The sequence below is a fragment of the Trachemys scripta genome, chromosome 19 (genome assembly GCF_013100865.1).
Source record: "Trachemys scripta elegans isolate TJP31775 chromosome 19, CAS_Tse_1.0, whole genome shotgun sequence".
Taxonomy (NCBI): Eukaryota; Metazoa; Chordata; order Testudines; family Emydidae; genus Trachemys; species Trachemys scripta.
The window spans coordinates 18713919-18732620 of record NC_048316.1 but is presented as its reverse complement, the minus strand read 5'-3'; the positions used below and the strand labels follow the sequence as shown (position 1 = coordinate 18732620).

General features: G+C 55.1%; 1 protein-coding gene across 2 annotated transcripts in view; it reads left to right on the top strand.

Moving 5' to 3' along the window:
* The first annotated feature begins 15877 nt into the window (after positions 1-15877).
* C1QA (complement C1q A chain) overlaps positions 15878-18702 on the top strand; it is a 5106-nt gene continuing 2281 nt past the window's right edge. Inside the window, exons 1-3 of one of the 2 annotated variants that reach the window (XM_034753264.1) lie at positions 15878-16014; positions 17278-17329; positions 18135-18304. In XM_034753264.1, the coding sequence (XP_034609155.1) occupies positions 18142-18304 (163 nt within the window). In that variant the 5' untranslated portion in view covers positions 15878-16014; positions 17278-17329; positions 18135-18141. The remainder of the gene's footprint in view (positions 16015-17277; positions 17330-18134; positions 18305-18702) is intronic. The other variant, XM_034753265.1, reaches the window with a different exon arrangement.

Here is an 18702-nt window from a genome sequence, read left to right as displayed (position 1 = left end):
TCCGTACTGTGGCACAGACGAGCCATGCTGGGGCTTTGCCTCCAGGGCCGGCTCTAGGCACCAGCAAAACAAGCTGGTCCTTGGGGCGGCACATTTTTAGGGGTGAGTTTCTGGCGTGGGCCATGCCGCCCCTAAAAATGTGCCCCGGCCGCCCTAACTCACCTCTGCTGCTGCCGCTCGCTTGCCCTGCTCGCCCTCCCTCCCAGGCTCTCAAACCCAGGAGGGAGGGGGAGATCCCGAGTGGCTGCGTCGCTTGAGAGCCTGGGGGGAGGAGACAGGGCTGGGGATTTGGGGAAGGGGCGGAGTTGAGGCAGGGCCGGGGCTAGGGTAAGAAAAAAACGGCGGGGGGGGGGGCCAAAATTATTTTCGCTTGGGGCGGCAAAAATCCTAGAGCCGGCCCTGTTTGCCTCCCACCAAGACGAGTGGCAGTCACTCGCTTCAGCAGACAGCCCTGCGGGTCGCTGCTTCCTCTCGCAGCCACGTGGGTTTGATCCTCCGCCCAGCCTGAGTGGTGCCTTCTGGGCTCACTCAGCAAACACGCTTCCTCGTGCCCCTGTGCCCATGTCACCGTGTGCTGCTGCTCTGGCACACGCTGGGCCCTGCTGCGGCTGTGTATTCACACGCCCCTGTGAGCTCGCGTGCTCCTTTGGCATCAAAGGCAGCGCCACCAGTTCCCCTGGTGTCCCTCCCCCTGCACCCAGCCCTCTGCGGAGAGGGTGGCAGGGGCTGGAAGGTCATTCCCCTGAGCTGCCGGTGCTGTTGGCTCCCCAGCTGCTGGGCAATGGTCATGTCTGGGGGGCTTTCCCCAGCCAGACCTGGTGAGGAGGCTGCCACCCCACCCCGGACCTTGCTCCCATCTGCCCTGCTTTGGTCACTCCTCGGGGCTCCCATCACAGGGCCGGAGCTGCTGCGGGACGTGGCAGCCTGCTCCTCGAGCAGAGGATCTGAGCCGGAGCTCCACACAGCTCTGCTGTGGGACTCCTTAGCTGCCTGGCCCTTGGGTGCTCCCCGCCCACCCCTCACCCCAGGCCCTCCGACCTTTCCATCAGGCTCCTGTCCTGCAAGCCCTCCGGGCCCCTTCCCGCCCACAGTCCGAACTGCACCAAAGAAACAACTATACACGCTCATACTCCACACGTTTCACTTCCTCACCCTTGTGTCCCGCCCTGATACCAAATGGCGAGACTATCTACCACCTGTGGAGGGTGAGGAACCCCGGTGGGCCAGCCTCTGTTCCACCCTGGTCCCACGGCCCACTGGGGATATCGGTTGGCGGCTCCTCCATGGAGCCGTGAGCACGGGCGTATACCCCCATCCCCAATGCCTGCCCCTTCTGCAACGTGAGGGAGAACCTGGCGCATGCTTATCGCAAATGCGCCAGGTTGCAGCCCCTAGTCCGGCTCCTCCAGAACCTCCTGCACTTTTCCCCAGACCCTGTTTATATTCACACACCCTGTCCATGGCCCCACGAAGTCGTGAGACCTCGTCAACCTCCTCCTGGCCCTGGCCAAAGAGCCCATCTGCAACACCAGGAGGATGTTAGACGAGGGGTGCGCTGCAACTGTGGGGCCTATTTCTGCTCCTCCCTGGTCTCACGCATCCGGGCAGAGTTCCTCTGGGTGGCGTCCGCGGGCTCCCTAGACAGCTCTGAGGAGCAGTGGGCGCTGTCTGGGGTTCCCCTCTGGATCCCTAGTTTTGAACCTGTGACCTCCACTCCTGACTCTGTTGTTCATTAGTTGTCCCCCGCATTCAATTGGTTCCCGGGTCCAGTGGTCCCTCCCACGAGGCTGGGGGAGGGGCCTTTAGACATGGGCAGGCTTGCACCCGCCACCTCCCAGGATTCCCAACAAGGCCTGGCCCTCGGGGCGGAATTGAAGGGTTTCCTTTTTCCCTTAAAAGCCCTGGATGGTTTGGCACCTGCCTGCCTAGGAGACAGCCCTGTCCCCAGGCCACACTGCCCCAGCTGGCACCTGGGCGGGAGCCCCTCCATTTGACACAGGCCAGGAGGTGCCAAGGGGCCATTCTCAGCTTTGGACCCGGCTGCCCCAGGCAAGGAACACTCCTCCCAGGGGTGCTGCTGGAGGAAGTATGGTCAGTTCTGTCGGCGTTAGCTCAGCTGGTCTTTAATCTGCGTCTAAGGTGCCAGGCCCCTAAGCAAGAGACAGTCTGGTGTGATGGGTCAGGCATTAACGGGATGCTGGAAATCTGCAGCTAGCCTTTGGTACCCAGATGATGGGCAGAGGTTAGATAGCGACCGAACTCTGGTACTCCCTGTGCCCACATGGGGGACCGGGAAAGCCTTTGCCGAGGGCGTCTCTGTGCTCGGCGCCCACATCACACCGGGCAGGAGGGTCAGGCCGAGGTCCCTAGTTCAAGAACCTGTTGAGGAGGCCAGGACAGGTCCTTGCTCTGCCATTTGAACATGGTTTTGTGCTGAGGCAATGCTGCCACCTGGTGGGCATCATGCAAACCACCAGTCCCCCTCCCCGCACAGCACAGCAGGAAATGCTGAATTTACTGCCGCGCTGGGGGCTTCAGACACGATTTCTCCCCAGCCGACCCACCACAAGGAACGCGCTGGGCTGAGATTCGGGGGCTAGTTTACATATCATTTATCACATTCTCACTGGAACGGAGCGAAAGCGTCTCTGAGCAAACGCGGGAAACAAACAACTGCAGGTGTCCAGAGACATTGGCTCCGGAGGTGGCTATAGTGGCGCCCGTATTGATAAGAGCACCGCGCCACATTTATAATCCACTGCCCTGCAGCTCCCCACGCGGGCAGCTCCCTGCTCATCCTAGGGCCCTCCTCTGTCTCCCCACAGCTGCCCCCCATTTCTGTCTCATTTCCAGCATCCCAGCCCCCTCCCTGGCACTCCACACTGCCCGCAGAGTGATCTCGTGGCTGAGGGGTGGGCGCCACCAGTACAGTTGGAGTTAAGTAATTAGTAATAGTAATTAATGGAGATATCCTATCTCCTAGAGCTGGAAGGGACCTTGAAAGGTCATCGAGTCCAGCCCCCTGTCTTTACTAGCAGGACCAAGTACTGATTTTGTCCCAGATCCCTAGGTGGCCCCCTCAAGGATTGAACTCACAACCCTGGGTTTAGCAGGCCAATGCTCAAACCACTGAGCTATCCCTCAGTTGTGTGCAATCACCGCACTGACTAGCCTCACCAAGAGGTGGCAGCAGAAAGCCCCCATAATCCAGTGCTGCTGCCCATGCACATGGTCACACATTCAAGCAGACCAGGCTGGAGGGCATGGGGGTCCTGAGACAGGCCTGGACAATGGGAGGTGACAGGCGGAGGAGAGCCGTTAGGGGCTGCCTCACACCTGGGTGTGCTGCTGGGCACCAGGATAGAGGAGCAGGTGCCACAGGGCTGTTCGGAAAATGTTTAAACTCGCTTCTGATCAGACAGCAAAGGAAGGAGGCTCCATAGCCCGGAGGTTTTCCAGGCATGGCCAGAGCCCCACCCTGCACAGGAACCCGCTGTTCCAGGAGCACAGAGGGTCAGAGACAGGACAAGTCCTGGCTAGTCCCTCCCCTGGGCTGGGAAAGAGACCGGCACGGCACGTGGCCATTAGCGTTACTGTTACTGCTGGTGAGCCAGGCATGTGGGAAGAGATGGCCCTAGGAACGGCTTGCATCTAAAGGACCGAGAACGGACTCGAATGGGGAAGGATCCGCCAGTTTTTTCTGTAACAGAGACCTCTATTACCATTGTCTCCTTCGGCCCGGGCCCCTTTGCACAGGTCAGGGGCGGCTAACGCCACCGCCTGCCGTTCCCCTTGGGCTCCTGGCTGGTTCGCAGCCTTTACTCAACATTCAGCTCAATTTTGCTTTGGGCAGAGACGCTCCCGAGCGTAGAGCTGACACCAGTCGCTGACAGCAGCCCGAAGCCACCAGCCTCGGAGGGCCACTCCCAGGAAAGTGATCAGCTGGGCCCAGGCTGATTGTCAGAGCTGTTCCCTGAAATGAAGCTGTGTCTCTATCGCCGGGGTACCCAACACATTCACCCTCCCGCCAGCCCAGAAGGCAGGGCAGCGCCAGCAACCCCATTGCCCAGCTGGGGAACCAGGCCCAGGGCCCGGATTCACACTGGGACTCAGCTGCTGGGATGTGACGCGTGGCAGTGCTGAGAAGATCACAGGAACACGCTGCGATCCACACTGTGCCGAGGCTCCTCTGCAGAGCATGGGGAGAGCCGGGCGCCGGAGCCTGCCCCTCGCACCAGGCAGGGAGCTGCCTGTGCTAGCCAATGGGAGACGCCCAGCAGAGGGGTGTGTCCCAAGCCCCGCCCCTCCCAGAGCTAGGCGCCCGAGTCCGGGCTGCAGGGAGGTGCCTCGCCCCACTAGCGCTCCACGCCCGGGAGCCTGCTGCCTGCGGGCAGGTGGTTTAGGCCCTTCGGAGGGTTCTTGTGAGAAGGAGTTAGGCGCCCGCCTCGCTGCCCAGAGAACAGGTGGGGGAGGAGGGGTACCCAGCTTATAATGTTTAGTACATCTGGGTTGTGGGAGAGCTTGTCCAATTCCCCCTCTGCCGCTGGGGGCGAGGGGGGGGAAGGATCTGACCAGGGCCCTCCCACCTCTCAGGTGGCTCTAGTGTGTGGGGAGGGGGCTCTCTCCGTCTCACCTGATGAAGCTGTTCCCCTGGGGATAAACAACGAACGGGTCATTAGAGCTGGACCCTGGGTCTCCCACCTCCCAGGTGGGTGCCCTAAGCCCTGGGCAGTCTCTCACTCAGAGCTGTTCCCCTGTGCAGAACGACGTAAGCAGCCCTTGGGCCAGAGCCAGAGAGACTCCAGAACCCGGTGGTCAGGGTGTCGAGGCCGAAGACCCAGGGTCCTGGCCCCCTTCTGCAATCACTAGAACAGCTGCCATAGGAGGGAGGGAGTAGCCCCGGAGCACCCATGGAGTTGGCGCCTGTGCTGAGCACAGCTCCCAGGTCAGGTCCTGCCTGCAAGCTGCTCAGCTGAATGAATGAATGCCTGTCTTCCACCGGTTTGAAAATCGCTGGGCTTAGCCAGGAGATAGGTGCCCGGGTGCCTAGAGCAAGGCAGCAACGCGCATGCCCACAGGCAGAGAGTTAGACTCCCAGGGGCCGTTTCCCTGAAGACATAGTAGTCACCTGAGGGGATCGCAGCGGAACCTCAGACATAGGTGCCTAAACACCTTCGTGAGTCTGCAGAAAAGAAGAGTGAGGGGGGATTTGATTTGATAGCAGCCTTCAAGGACCTGAAGGGGGGTTCCAAAGAGGATGGAGCTCGGCTGTTCTCAGTGGTGGCAGATGTCAGAACAAGGAGCAATGGTCTCAAGTTGCAGTGGGGGAGGTCTAGGTTGGATATTAGGAAACACTATTTCACTAGGAGGGTGATGAAGCACTGGAATGGGTTCCCTAGGGAGGTGGTGGAATCTCCTTCCTTAGAGGTTTTTAAGGTCAGGCTTGACAAAGCCTTGGCTGGGATGATTTAGTTGGGGATGGTCCTGCTTTGAGCAGGGGGTTGGACTAGATGACCTCCTGAGGTCTCTTCCAACCCTAATATTTTATGGTTCTATGTGAATCCCGGGAAGAGAAACCAAGGGCAAGATTTTCAAAGGCATTTGGGCACCTAAAAATGCAGACAAGCACCTAGTGGGATTTTCACAAGGGCCTACACAGGCCTAAGTCCCTTTGGAAGCAATGAAAGCCAGTGCCTACCTGACATGGGTGCTTCTGAAACTCCCAATAGGAGCCTCTCTGCGTCTTTAGGGGCCTAAATACCTTTAGAATCCCCACCCCCGTGATTCCCCTGAGGCCACACCCAGAGTTCAAAGCAGAGCAGAGACTTGAATGGGGGTCTGCCAAGTGCCAGATTCGCACCAGAGCCACTGGCCCATCTTGCCTTCCTCCCTGGAGTGTGATGATGGGAGAATATTCACACTGTCCCAGAGAGTTCACACGATCTGAACCCAGGACCGCTCACAGGCAAAACAGAGCCACTGCTCCATGAAGCCGTGGCCTGGTGTAGGTGCGGTGTGCAGGCACCAGCCAGGACACACTGGATATGTCTACACTGCAATTAAAAACCTGCAATTAAAAAGCCGCCTGAGGGCCAGGGTTGCCAACCCTCCAGGATTGGCCTGGAGTCTCCTGGAATTAAAGATTAATCTTTTATGAGTCTCGGTTTCCAAGGATAGTTCGGGAGCTGGAGTCTCCCCTTGAGGGGGAGTAAAGCGGCTTTACACACCAACTTGCACTAGCCCAAGGAGTCAAGATACAGGCTGGCTGCCTTTCCGAAAGATGCTTTAGTCCAATACAAGTCAGTGGGCTCAATCCAGGAGTAACTGGATGGCGTCCTCTGGCGTGTGCTCTGCAGGAGGTCAGACAAGATGGGTGAATGGTCTCTTCTGGCCGTAAGTCCTACGAAACTATGAAAAACTGGGCCAGTCTGTGTGTAGCTGTTATTCTGGTTTAGCTCTGAACCAGAACCAAGGCTGGGAACGGTGTCCCAGCTCCCAACCGGTATCCGTGGGCAATGGCTGATCCCATCCAGCAAACCCTCGCAACCCACCGCAGCGTTTTAGCCTCGAGGAGATTTGCTTTTGCTCTTTCAGATCAAGTGCAGGGCTGTGGTGTTGGAGCTGTGACTTGGAACCTTGGTTCTGGCTAACGGTGGTGACTGGGGAAGGGAGTGGGATTACCCTAGCTAAGAGACAACTTCTGCTGTCAACCAACCTTGACTGGGGTGGGGGGTTGCTCAGCCAGCTCCCCACGGCTGCTAATGCACTGGAGAGACAGTTGCAAAATGGCTGGATGTGACCATGGCAAAGGATCTCCCAGGTAGCGCCAAGCCCTGTCACTGTGCAGATGAGCCCAGGTAGTGAGGGAGGATTTAGTCTCTGCACAGGGCGCGAAGGCACAAAGAGCTGCACCATCTCACAGCGAAGAGGGAACCGCCAGCCAAGCTCAGATTCCCTGTCCCCTTCCTAGAGCCAGAGAGCCACGTGGAAGGGAACTCAGACACCCCAAAGAGATTTGCCACTTCAAAGAGCAGCAGCGAGGGCAGCACACGGTGTTTTGTCAAGTCGGCACTAGCAGGTAGCAAGAGCTGCGCCCAGACTGTCACAGGGCCCAGCCAGAGAAGTGGATGTGTACACGGCTGGTGAGCTGATCAAAGGCTGCGTTCGAATGCCTGCAGCCCCACTTCTCTAGTCTCAGCAAAGGACATGGAAAAAGAATGGAATAAAAGTCAGCGCTCAGATTCCACCATCATACGGGCTGTGCGCGCGGCAGCCAGGGATTCTGGGAGTTCTTGAGAAAACGCTGCAGCCGTGGAATTGACAAGGCCGGCTGCAGATGAGAATCTGGCTGGCAGACAGGCCAGCACCACTCATTCATCTGACAGGGACTGTTAATACTTCCTCGGCGTGAAAATGATCCCAGCCAGTTGTGCCTCCATCGTGCGGCAGCACCACCTTGTGGCCATTGTGACAGGTAGTGCAGCTGCGTGTGTTGTCTGTGGGGACCGGTATGAATGGGTTGTGTTTGATTGTGGTCAATTCCATGGGGGAGAGTTACCCAGCTCCTAGAGGAACTAAAAATGGGGGTGGCGGGATTAGGGTGAGTCACTAAGACTAAACAACTCGAGAGGGGTACCACTCCCTGGAGTGGCTTGCATGGAGTGGTTCAAGCTGCATTGTCCAGTAACTTAGGAGCCAAAGAAAAATGGCGTTTGATAGAAAAAGGCTGCATTTAAAGTGACTCGGAGTCTTCTTTCTGATCCAGCAAACAGACAGGACCATCTGGCCAAGGCAGCTCCAACCCTTGCAGAAGGGTTGGAAGGGCTTTGACCTGGCAATGCCCCATAAGACTGATGCGGGACTTGCGGACAGTTTCAGCAGGTGTGTAGGAACTTTTATTGTGTTTCATGTTTTCTCTGTCAGGCTTTTTCCCTTAAGAGTAAAGGTGCTTGCTTAGGAAAAGCTGGGTGGTAACTCGTAACTGCTGGCAATACAGTCTTCATAGTTCTCAGGGAGAGCAAAGCACAGATGCTGGGCATTAGGCAGTCTGGCTTGCCGGGGATATCCCAGTGTAAGACAGAGAGCTGGGCAGCCATAAAACCCCGGTCAGAAGGTACAGTGATGCAGGACACACACACACACCCAGAGAGGTGATGGCTGGGAGCTGGAAACCCGAAGTGGGTGCCCTCGAGGGACTACCAAGGGGGAGTATGGTGCAGTGACCCTCAAATTGAGACACCCACATCTCCAGTCTGTGTGTAGGAATGTTGGGGGGGACCATGTCAAACACTTTCCTGAAATCTAAGCCATGTGTCAGATGGGGTTCACCTGTAATAGCTGGCACGGGCACTTGCACATCACAGTGTGGGGCAAGGAAGGACCCTGTGGGATCTGCTGTTACATAGTATGGAGGCACAGCCAGTGGGGGACACAGGGATGTGAAGCCTTCAGAGGCTGTTTCCTTCCATGCCCCTGACTTTCCTTTGAGTGCCTGCCCCAGCCTTTCTTACACCAGTGGGCAGGCTAAGCCAGGAGTTCATTCCCTGTCTGCTGGAGGCACTGCTGTCCACTGGCACAGAGCTCTCACACACTGTCCATCAGTGTTGGGGAGAAGAGGAAGCATGAGCCAGACAGGCCCCATTTCCAAAGATAATGTGCCTGGGCCAAGGCTGGGCTTTTGGCAGAGCACAGACATACCAGACACACTTCCACATACTGAGCTGACGAGTAGGAAGTCATTAGACTGAGAGGCTTCACCCTCACACTCACCTTTCTGGTCGGTGTGCAGGGCCTGGCTGTGGTGTCTGTGGCATGGGCATGCCCTTGACTACTTCTGGAATCAGCCAAGAGAATCTTGGAAACAGTATGGAACATATGGGAAAAGAGGGGAGACATTAGCAATGAGTGAAAACCAGCAGTTAAAAAATGCAGACAACTGATAAGGGAAGCTAAAAGAACCAGTGAAAACTCTATGGCTGGTACTGTTAAGGACAGTAATAATATACAAAATAATTCTTTAAATATATCAGGAACAAATAAAACCCTAGTATAATCCTTCTGTCAGGTGTTGTCAGGAGCAACAAAGGCCAGCTTCAATATTTTAGAGTGTGACAGTCTGTACCCCTATGTTCACTGCTTTAACAAAATTATGATAAATTTTGCAAAGTATTCCTTGTGAGGTATCATCCAAAAACTCATAATTTGCTGATCATTATTGTACTGGTAAAATATGTGTGGCAACATTATCTGTAAAGTTATAAGATTCTACCGTATGATATTACTAAGACATGTTCCAACTGGGAAGCAGTCACAAACCCGTTCCCTAGAGACAAAAGGAAAGACGACAACTCAAACAGGTGTCAGTGAAATCAAATGTACCATCCCCTGGTTAAGTGGTGATTCTTTGACAGGAAAGAGGGTGTGAGCAAAAAATCTACATATTGACAAAAAGACAGCTTGGGTTCCCATCCACACAGACTTTCTATCTCCTGAACCTCATTTGGAGATGGTTCTCAAAGAAGAGAAAGAACTATAAGAAGGGAGAGCAGACGCCCCAAATGATCTCTCCCTTTCTCTCTACCCACAGCTTCGACAACACCCAAAGAACAAGGAAGCAGCATTGGACTGGGAGAGGAATCCTGACTGAAAGAAATTGAGCCAGTAAGACTGCTGAAACGTGGTGTGAGAGACTTTGCTTTGAATTCACTTAGCTTGTTCAGTTAGGCCTTAGTTGTGTTTTACTTTTATTTTCTTGTAACCAGTTCTGACTTTTATGCCCGATTGTTTGGATTGAAGTGTTTGGGAAATTCTATTTGGGATAACAGACTTTGTGCATGCCATTTTTGATTAATAAAATGAGAACCTTTATTTAGGGGGGAGGGATAGCTCAGTGGTTTGAGCATTGGCCTGCTAAACCCAGCGTTGTGAGCTCAATCCTTGAGGGGGCCATCTGGGGCAAAATTGGTACTTGGTCCTGCTAGTGAAGGCAGGGGGCTGGACTCGACCTTTCAAGGTCCCTTCCAGTTCTAGGAGATAGGTCTATCTCCATTAGCTGGTGTTTCCCTGCAGTGTAATTCAAGAGTGGCTGGCCATACCACTCACACAGTAGAGCTGGGAGTGGTTCACATGCTGCAGTCTGTGGGGGAGCAGACCAGGAGTGGTTGCTCTCACAGCGAAGCAGTGTAAAAGGCACCCCAGGCTGGAGAACTGAGGGGACCCAGCTGTTCCTCAGTCCAGATTGCACCCTCACATAGGGCTCCTCGTAAAATCAGTAAACACACTAGCTCAACCCCGACACCTGGGAAAACTAAATCCCTCTGTTGGGTGTCCTTGACAAGCAATACATCCCCTCCCCCAAGCATCGTGTCTGTGTGTGTGAAACAAAGAACACGTAATTAATAAGGGGAACGGGAACCCAGCATTTACTGGAGAAAAACCAACAAGGTTTATGGGAATGGTAAGTAAAACTTCCGCCTTGGACAGTGTCCTTTGCCTCCGTTGCCCCATCTGCCAGTGTGAACGCCTAATGTCCCTTTGACATCTCACGTCCCACCCACTTTCCTCTCTGGGGCATCCCACTCACGCTTTGCTGAAATCACAGAGCCCAGGAATGTATTTGGACAGTCCATCTCCAGCCCCTAGGGGGCAGTGCTGCCTGGCTTCTGTGGGTAGGTCTCGCCCATGTCCAGATCTGCTTATTCTGTTTCTTGCTCCAGCTCGCCAGTGCAGAGGGCTCCTTCTCTCTAGCGCCCTAGCTACAGGCTTACAGTAGCAATGGTATAGTCCAGAGCTAGAGAAGGACGGTGTGACGATCTGTACCCCCGTATTCGCCCCTTGCACACCATTATAATAGTCTTTGTACAAGTATGCCTTGGGAGGTATCATTTGAAAATTCATCTCTCACTGGTCAATATTGCCCTGATAAAATAAGTGTGGCGACATTCCACTGTACGGTGCTACTAAGACATATTCCAAGTCTGGGGAGGGGCCGGGAAGAATCCAGGCGTGCAGGTAAACCCACTGGGGACAAGGGGGGTGAGCTGGCAGCTCTGTGATTTGCTTCCCGGGCTGCTGGCTGAACTCTCTTCTCCTGCAAGCAGGGGCAGCAGCTGGCCAGGCTGTGGCCAAACCAGTTCCTCAGAGACAAAGGACAAGCTGACGCCTCAGCCAAGTGTAAAATAGGTCAAATGGGCCATCGCCTGTTAAATGGCCATTCTTTGGCAGGAAAGATGGTGTGGGAGAAAAATCTACAGTTTAGCAAAGAAACAGCAGGGGATTCCCGTCCACACAGACTTTGTGTCTCCTGAACCTGAGTTGGAGATACTTCTCGAAGAAAGGAGAGGACTCTAAGGGAGAAGGGCAGATGCAGATGGTTACAGACTATCACACCCTAAAATATTGAAGGTGGCCCTTGTTGCTCCTGACAACACTTGACAGAAATGTTATACTAGGGTTTCATTTGTTCCTGATATATTTAAAGAATTATTTCTTGCTGTCCTTAACCATACCAGCCATACATTTTTCACAGATACCTTTAGCTTCCCTTATCAATTGTCTGCACTAATCGCTTCATTCTCTCTGCCCACAGCATCTATGACACCTGAAGTTCAAAGGAAGTAGCATTGGACTGGGGGACAGATTCTGACTGAAAGAAGTCTAGCCAATAGTACTGCTGAAACTTGTGGTGAGAGAGACCTTGCTTTGAATTCACTCTAGGTTGTTACGTCAGGCGTTCGTTCCATTTTACTTTTATTTTTCTTGTGACCAGTTCTGACTTTTAGCCGCATTACTTGTATTCACTTAAAATCCATCCCTCTGTAGTTAATAAACTTGTTTTATTGTTTCATCTAAACCAGTGTGTTTGGATTGAAGTGTTTGGGAACCTCCATTTGGGATAACAGGATTTGTGCATATCATTTTCTATTAATAAAATGACGGACTTTCTATGAGCTTGTATTGTCCAAGAGAGAGCTGGGCAGTACAAGACGTACATTTCTGGGGAACGTCTGGGACCAGGTGCATGCTGGTGTCAGCCGGCAGAGGAAGTCAAGAGTGGCTGGCGGCAGCACTCCTACAATATAACTGGGAGTGACTTACATGCTGGAGGTTGGGCGTTAGCAGACCAGGAGTGGTAGCTACAGCAGCAAAACATTGTAAAGAGCACCCCAGGTTGGACGGTTGAGGTGACACAGCTGTTCATTGTTCTAGAAGACTGTACCCCGGGCATAGTCCAACTCTAAGTCATGATACAGAAAAGCATCAGAAGGATAGGTGTGAAGTATGCCTTGAAAATACATTGTTAATGGCTACAGCGCTCTGTCACGCATGCTCTCTCTCTCTCTCTGCCCAGTTAACTGTCTGTCTGCAGCAAGTGAGATTGCCACCAATCACACTTATGCCTCTTCCAAACCTTTGCATTCTTCTTAGCATGCATGACTCAAGCCAATGAGTCAACTGCCCCCTCCCAGCAGATGGGACATCTTGTGTGCAGAGCAGTAACTAAGCTAAAGTTAAAATACACCATGCCCAGGATAGGAAAGATCTGATAGAATCATAGACTATCAGGGTTGGAAGGGATCTCAGGAGGTATCTAGTCCAACCCCCTGCTCAAAGCAGGACCAACACCAACTCAATCTAAATAAATGATGACTGAGAAGGAATCTTCCAACTCTCCTGAGTCCCACAAACCAAAGACTCGTCCCAACCCCACACACTGCCCAGTGAGTCCACAAGCCAGCCCTGTTGCTCAGAGGCTAAGGGATTTGGATCCTTAGTTTCAGGGGCAGGCCTGTGTCTAACCCCAAGGCCACTCTGAGTGTCTGAGTGCCCTGTCACAGTGTGAGCACCCTCAGATTCTCAGGCGAGGTTGGAAGCTCTGGAGGGCCCCGATGCTGGTTGTATGGCTAGTACGGTGACCAGCTTTTCAAAATGCAAAAACGGGACACATGCAGGAGTCCCCCCCGCCCACGCTCCTCCTCTTCCCCCTAAGGCCCCGCCCCCTGGCCAGGCCAGACGCAGTGGTAAGAGCCACCCAGGGAGCCCGAGCTACTGTGGGGAGCCCCGGCCCTTCCACCTGCCTGTGGCCTATGTCCCTTTGCCCAGGGCAATGGAGGGTCCAGGCCCACTGGGTGGCTCTTAACACAGCCCAGCTCTCGCTTCTGGCCTGGCCAGGGGCAGGGCCTTGGGGGGACGAGGATAGCAGAGGGTGGGGCCTCATGGCGAGCAGGGGCTAAGGCGATGACTCCACGATCTCTTTTTTGAGTGGTAACAGCTAATTTAGACCCCACCATTTTGTCAGTCTAGTCGGGATGATGTTTTCCAATGTGCGTTACTGTGCGTTTAGCTACATTGAATTTCATGTGCCATTTTGGTTTTTTTGTTGCCCAGTCACCCAGTTTAGTGAGATCCCTTTGTGACACTTTGCAGTCAGCTCACAGGGCCGGCTTTAAGCCGATTCCCCCGATTCCCCGGAATCGGGCCCCGCACCTAAGAGGGCCCTGCTCTGGGGGTCTTCGGCAGCATTTCGGCGGCAGTGGGTCCTTCGGTGCTGTGGAAGACCCAGAGCGGACCCCCCGCCGCCGAATTGCCGCCGAAGCCCCGGACCGCCACCGGGTATTGGAATCGGGCCCCGCAGATCATAAAGCCGGCCTTGTCAGCTCGGACTTAACTATCTTGAGTCATTTTGTATCATGTGCAAACTTTGCCACCTCACTTTTTATCCCTTTTTTTCAGCTCATTTATGAACTGTCCCAGTACAGATCCTGGGGGACCCCACAATTTACCTGTTGCCATGCTGAAAACTGACCATTTATTCCTACCCTTTGTCTCCTGTCTTTTAACCAGTTACTGATGGAGGAAAGGACCTTCCCTCTGATCTCATGATTGCTTACTTTGCTTACGAGCCTTCGTCGAAGACTTTCTGAAAGTCCAAGCACACTATATGCACTGATCACCCTTGTCCATGTTTGCTGACCCCTTCAACGCATTCTAAGAGATTGGCAAAGCATGATTTTCCCTTTACAAGAGCTCACATTTTCAGCTCTTGTTGGACTAAAATTGGCTTCCCCTGTGAGTAACTCACCTCTTCCATGTGCAGATCCATGCTGTCTCTATCACCCTAGTGCTCTGACCACTATGCAGTGCAGCCAAGACAGGACTTGGAATACCAATGTAAAAATATGCAGGAAATGTGAGCATGTTCACTTTGTTGTGTCTGTATGAGTGTCTGTACTCCTCCGGGCTGCTCCCTGCACTCTGGCTCTGGGGGCTTTGCTCAGACACACGTGTCTCTCTGGGTTTTTCCCTTCGTTCATTGCCGTCGGTTGGATGGTTTCTGTGTGTCATCAGTCACCGACACTGGAGCTGCTAATGGCTTTGCACTGGCCCCATGGGTGCACTGCAGTGCCAGGGGGACACTTTCTGGCAGTTCTTTTCGATCTGGTGTCAGCAAAGGTACAGGGCGCCATGCAGTGCCTGCTGCTGGCTACAGCGTCTGAGGGAAACGAATGCAGGTGACTCAAAGCGAGTCTAGTGCCAAAGGCAGGCTCGGCGGGTGGTGCCAGCTGCCTGTGTGGGGGAAGGGCACACCGCTAGAGCCTGTGAGGGGGAAGGGCCTGGAGCATGTTGGGCCAGCCCCACCTGCCCCTTTGAGCCAAGCTAATGGGATGGGGAGGGGCAGGGCAAAGACAAACTGCTGCTGCTGTGTGTGTCTTCCTGCTGAGAAACCACAAAGCGAGTGGAAGAGGGACCAGGAGATGGGGAAGGGGATGGGGGGATGGGAATGGGACTGGGGGGACGATGGGGAATGGGACAGGGAATGGGAACGGGACTGGGGGGGCGATGGGGAATGGGACAGGGGATGGGAACAGGGTTGGGGGGATAAGGCATGGGGTCAATGGTTGTATGTTGTTGCCCCTCTTTGGCTAGAGCGGCTAGTTGGATCCCTGGGGATGTTACCTTGGGAAGACCAGTGCAGGCTGGTATTTGCTTTGACACAGTCTTGTTTCTTTACAAGGAATGTACAAAGTCTGGTGTCTCCGAATACAGGAGGAACCGAGAGCAAAAGGAGCAGGTTCTTGGCTTACCCCAGGCCTCTTTGGCCAACACAGACCCAAAAGCCCCTCCCTAGCTTTTCCCAGCATCACTCTGTGCTCACCAACTCCTGCTTGGCTTCCTGGCTCTCTCTGTGGTGTGTGTGGTCTCAATTTCTGTGTGTCCTGCCTTCCCTCACTCACACTCACACACATACACACACCCCACGAAAAACACTCACGAAAACCCTCTATAGGTGAGGGGTGTCTGGCAAACTCATTCTGACAGTGATGTTAATTGACGGGTGAGTTCACACCTGTCAATCTCTATGAGGTTTTAACTCAACCCATGCAAGGTTTCATCCAGCTCATAGCAACACCATGGAATTTGTTTTACAATTTTCTGTGTTTAAAATCCCGGTTTATTGAGTTTGCCTCTTGAGAACACCCTGCCCCATCCAAAGTGCAGGATTCACACAGAACCCCATCACAGTTCTGGTGAGATGTAGTGCAAGCCCTGGTGTCCTACTCTGTTCTTGCACACACGCCACATGCTGTGTCACACCTCCCGCAAACCTTAGCCTCTGAGTGCCAGCTCCTGGAGCCAGGGACCGGGGCTTTGTTCGGTGTGTGCAGTGGTGTCCTGCCGTGGGGACTGCTGGGGGGCCAGGGAGGCACCGGGCAGGAAGCAGGACCTGGCCTGCCCAGCTCTGCTGTGGTTTTGAGTCTAAAAGTGTTAGCACTTTTGCTGACCAGAACGTTCCCATTGTTCCGGGAGACCCAGCACGGGGCAGGGGGTAAACACGAAAAGGGGAAATGGGTGGGGAAGTGAAACTCAGCAGCTTCTTCCAACCCTGACCGGACAGAGCCACCCGCAATCCCTCCCCCATCCCCCCGCACCCTTCGCCTCATTCTCCCTCTCGGGGAAGGTCAGAGACCAAACGAAGCCGCCTGCTCACAGAGCCTCGGCCAGCCTCCGGGAGAGGTAAGTGACTTTTCTCTGCGCTGCTTGGGTGTGCTTCTCCCATGCGGGCTGCACTCTGGTTCTCCAGCGGCACGTCTCTGGGTTCGGGATCCCGCAGCCTTTCTTCCTCAGGCCCTTCCCGCCACGTTGGGACTAGCTCTCTGCACCCCTCGCTCTTCGCCTGTCCTGGGCCGAGGAGCTCCCGGCCCCACCCCAGCTGCATGGCTGCGGGGAGCAGGGAAGGGAGGAGCCCCTCAGGCCCTGCTCTCCCTCTGAGAAGGCCAGTGCACAGGGGGCCCCAGCCAAGCTGTACAGGGGGATGTTTGCATCCCATCCTCTCTCCCTGCCATGCAGCCAGTCTGCAGTGGAAATGACAGCCGCATCTCTGCCCACAATCGCTCTTCTTGCCTTGCTGCTCCTGGCATCTCTGAGCCCAGCCCAGCTGCAGTCAGCTCTCATCGGGTCATTCCCTGCCCAAGGGGCTAGCGTCTCTGGGCCCGTCTTCCCTGACATTCACAGCACTTCCCGGCTTGGGGTCACCTGTGAGCGGGTTCTTCTCCCAGCCCTGCAGATGGGGGTGTCCCCTGCAGCGCAGGTCAGGGTCTCAGCCCCCAGCTAGGGCCTGGGAGCGGCGTTTGGGCTCTGTATTGTGTATCTGCATCAGACCTAGCCCACTCCTGACTCTGGTCATACCCCCATGCTGACCATGGCCGGGATGTAACCAGTTCTGAACCTGGTTGCTGGCTCTGACCAGGTGTGATTCTGGCTGGCTGGGTCATCTCTGCCCCGGTGCTGACTCTGGGGTGAAGACTGGTGAGCGGTGACATTGGGAGTGACGTGTGAACAGTGGAGAGGGGAAAAGAATTAGAGTCTGACTGTTTAAAAGACTGGGGGGAGCCTTGGTCACTGACACCAAAAAGGCCAGAATCTCACCCTGTCTATTAAACCCCAATGCACCCGTTGGAGAAAGGACATCTTTGTTAAAGGGCCATTCCTACCCCCTCCAGTTCGGTTGTGCGCACTCTCAGCATGCACATGGTTCTGCCCCCAGAACCACAATACCAGGGGCAGCAGACTTCACAGGCCTCCTGTTTCTAAGGTACAAGTGAGCAGAGACCCCCCCCAATCCTTTAATCTGTTATCTCCCCCTCCCACCCCCGCATGCTTCTAGAACTGCCCCTCGAATCACCAGCCCCTTGGAGGGAGAGAAGGGGACTGAGTTGTTTTTTGACACTTGGCTCAGGTTCTGCTGCTCTGTGCATAGCTGTGATGGTCTCTTTCCAGGTCCCTGTCCGCTGGTAGCCAGCCCCCGCCCTGGGCACGGCAGCCCCCAAAGGTAAGGAAAGCCCGCTGCTTTGCCGCTTTCTGCTTCTGCTCCCCGTCTCCTTTCCCAGCAGCTCCAACACCACCACCACCTCCACCCCCCCACACACACACAGACATAGCAACAACATAACCGATGTGGTTAGTGAAGGAGAGTGTCCATCTCCGCAATGGTTTTGGAGACAAATTCAAAACTGAAATATCAGGGACATCTCTCCTTCCTTGGAGGTTTTTAAGGCCCGGCTTGACAAAGCCCTGGCTGGGATGATTTAGTTGGAAATTGGTCCTGCTTTGAGCAGGGGGTTGGACTAGATACCTCCTGAGGTCCCTTCCAACCCTGAGATTCTATGATTCTATGATTTTCCAAACGGGCCCATTGCAAACCCTGGGCAATGAAAAAAGTGACAACAGGCTTCACAGGCTGGAGGGGCTTGTGCAGCTAGTATTTCACCCAACTCTAGGTGTGTGTGTGTGTGTGTGAGTGAGTGACTGAGGGGACACTCCCACCCAATCAGAGTGAGTGAGTGAGTGTGTGTGTGTGTGTGTGTGTGTGTGTGTGTGTGTGTGTGTGTGTAGGAGAGAGTGACTGAGGGGGCACTCTCACCCAATCAGAGACAGGGAGAGAGAGAGAGAGAGAGAGTGTGTGTGTGTGTGTGTGTGTGTTGGGGAATCTCCTCCGTCCAGGCAGGGGTCTGTAGGGAAGTGGCTGTTGTCCCTGGCTGGAATTGTGCCCTTTGTGGGGGGTGACTCCCGCAGCGGGGAGCAATTGTGGGACTGTCCCAGGCATGGCTCACGCTGTGGGGCCCATGTGCTTGCAGAGGTAGAATGGCTGGCAGATTCTGGCTGGCAGCCAGCACCCTGGCCATGATCCTGGGCATGGCAGTAACTCAGGAGAACGTGTGCCAAGCACCGCCCGGCAAAGATGGCTACCCTGGAGTACCGGGCCTCAGCGGGAGGCCAGGGCAGAAAGGCGACACAGGCGAGCCAGGTAAGGTGGGAGAGGGAAGCTGTAGCTCCCAGGGCTGAGAACACAGGGAGGGCTGGATTGTGCTGGGTATCGTCTCTATGGCACCAGTTCCAACCCAGCCTTGGCTGGCTCAGTGGAAGGGATGGAGCCAGGTGCTCGTCCAGGCTGGCTCAGGGAAGGGGAGGGAGCCGGGCGCTGGCCCAGCAGAGGGGAGGGAGCCGAGCGCTGGCCCAGGCCGGCTCGGCGGAGGGGAGGGAGCCAGGCGCTGGCCCAGGCCGGCTCGGCGGAGGGAAGGGAGTCGGGCGCTGGCCCAGGCCGGCTCGGCGGAGGGGAGGGAGCCGGGCGCTGGCCCAGGCCGGCTCGGCGGAGGGGAGGGAGCCGGGCGCTGGCCCAGGCCGGCTCGGCGGAGGGGAGGGAGC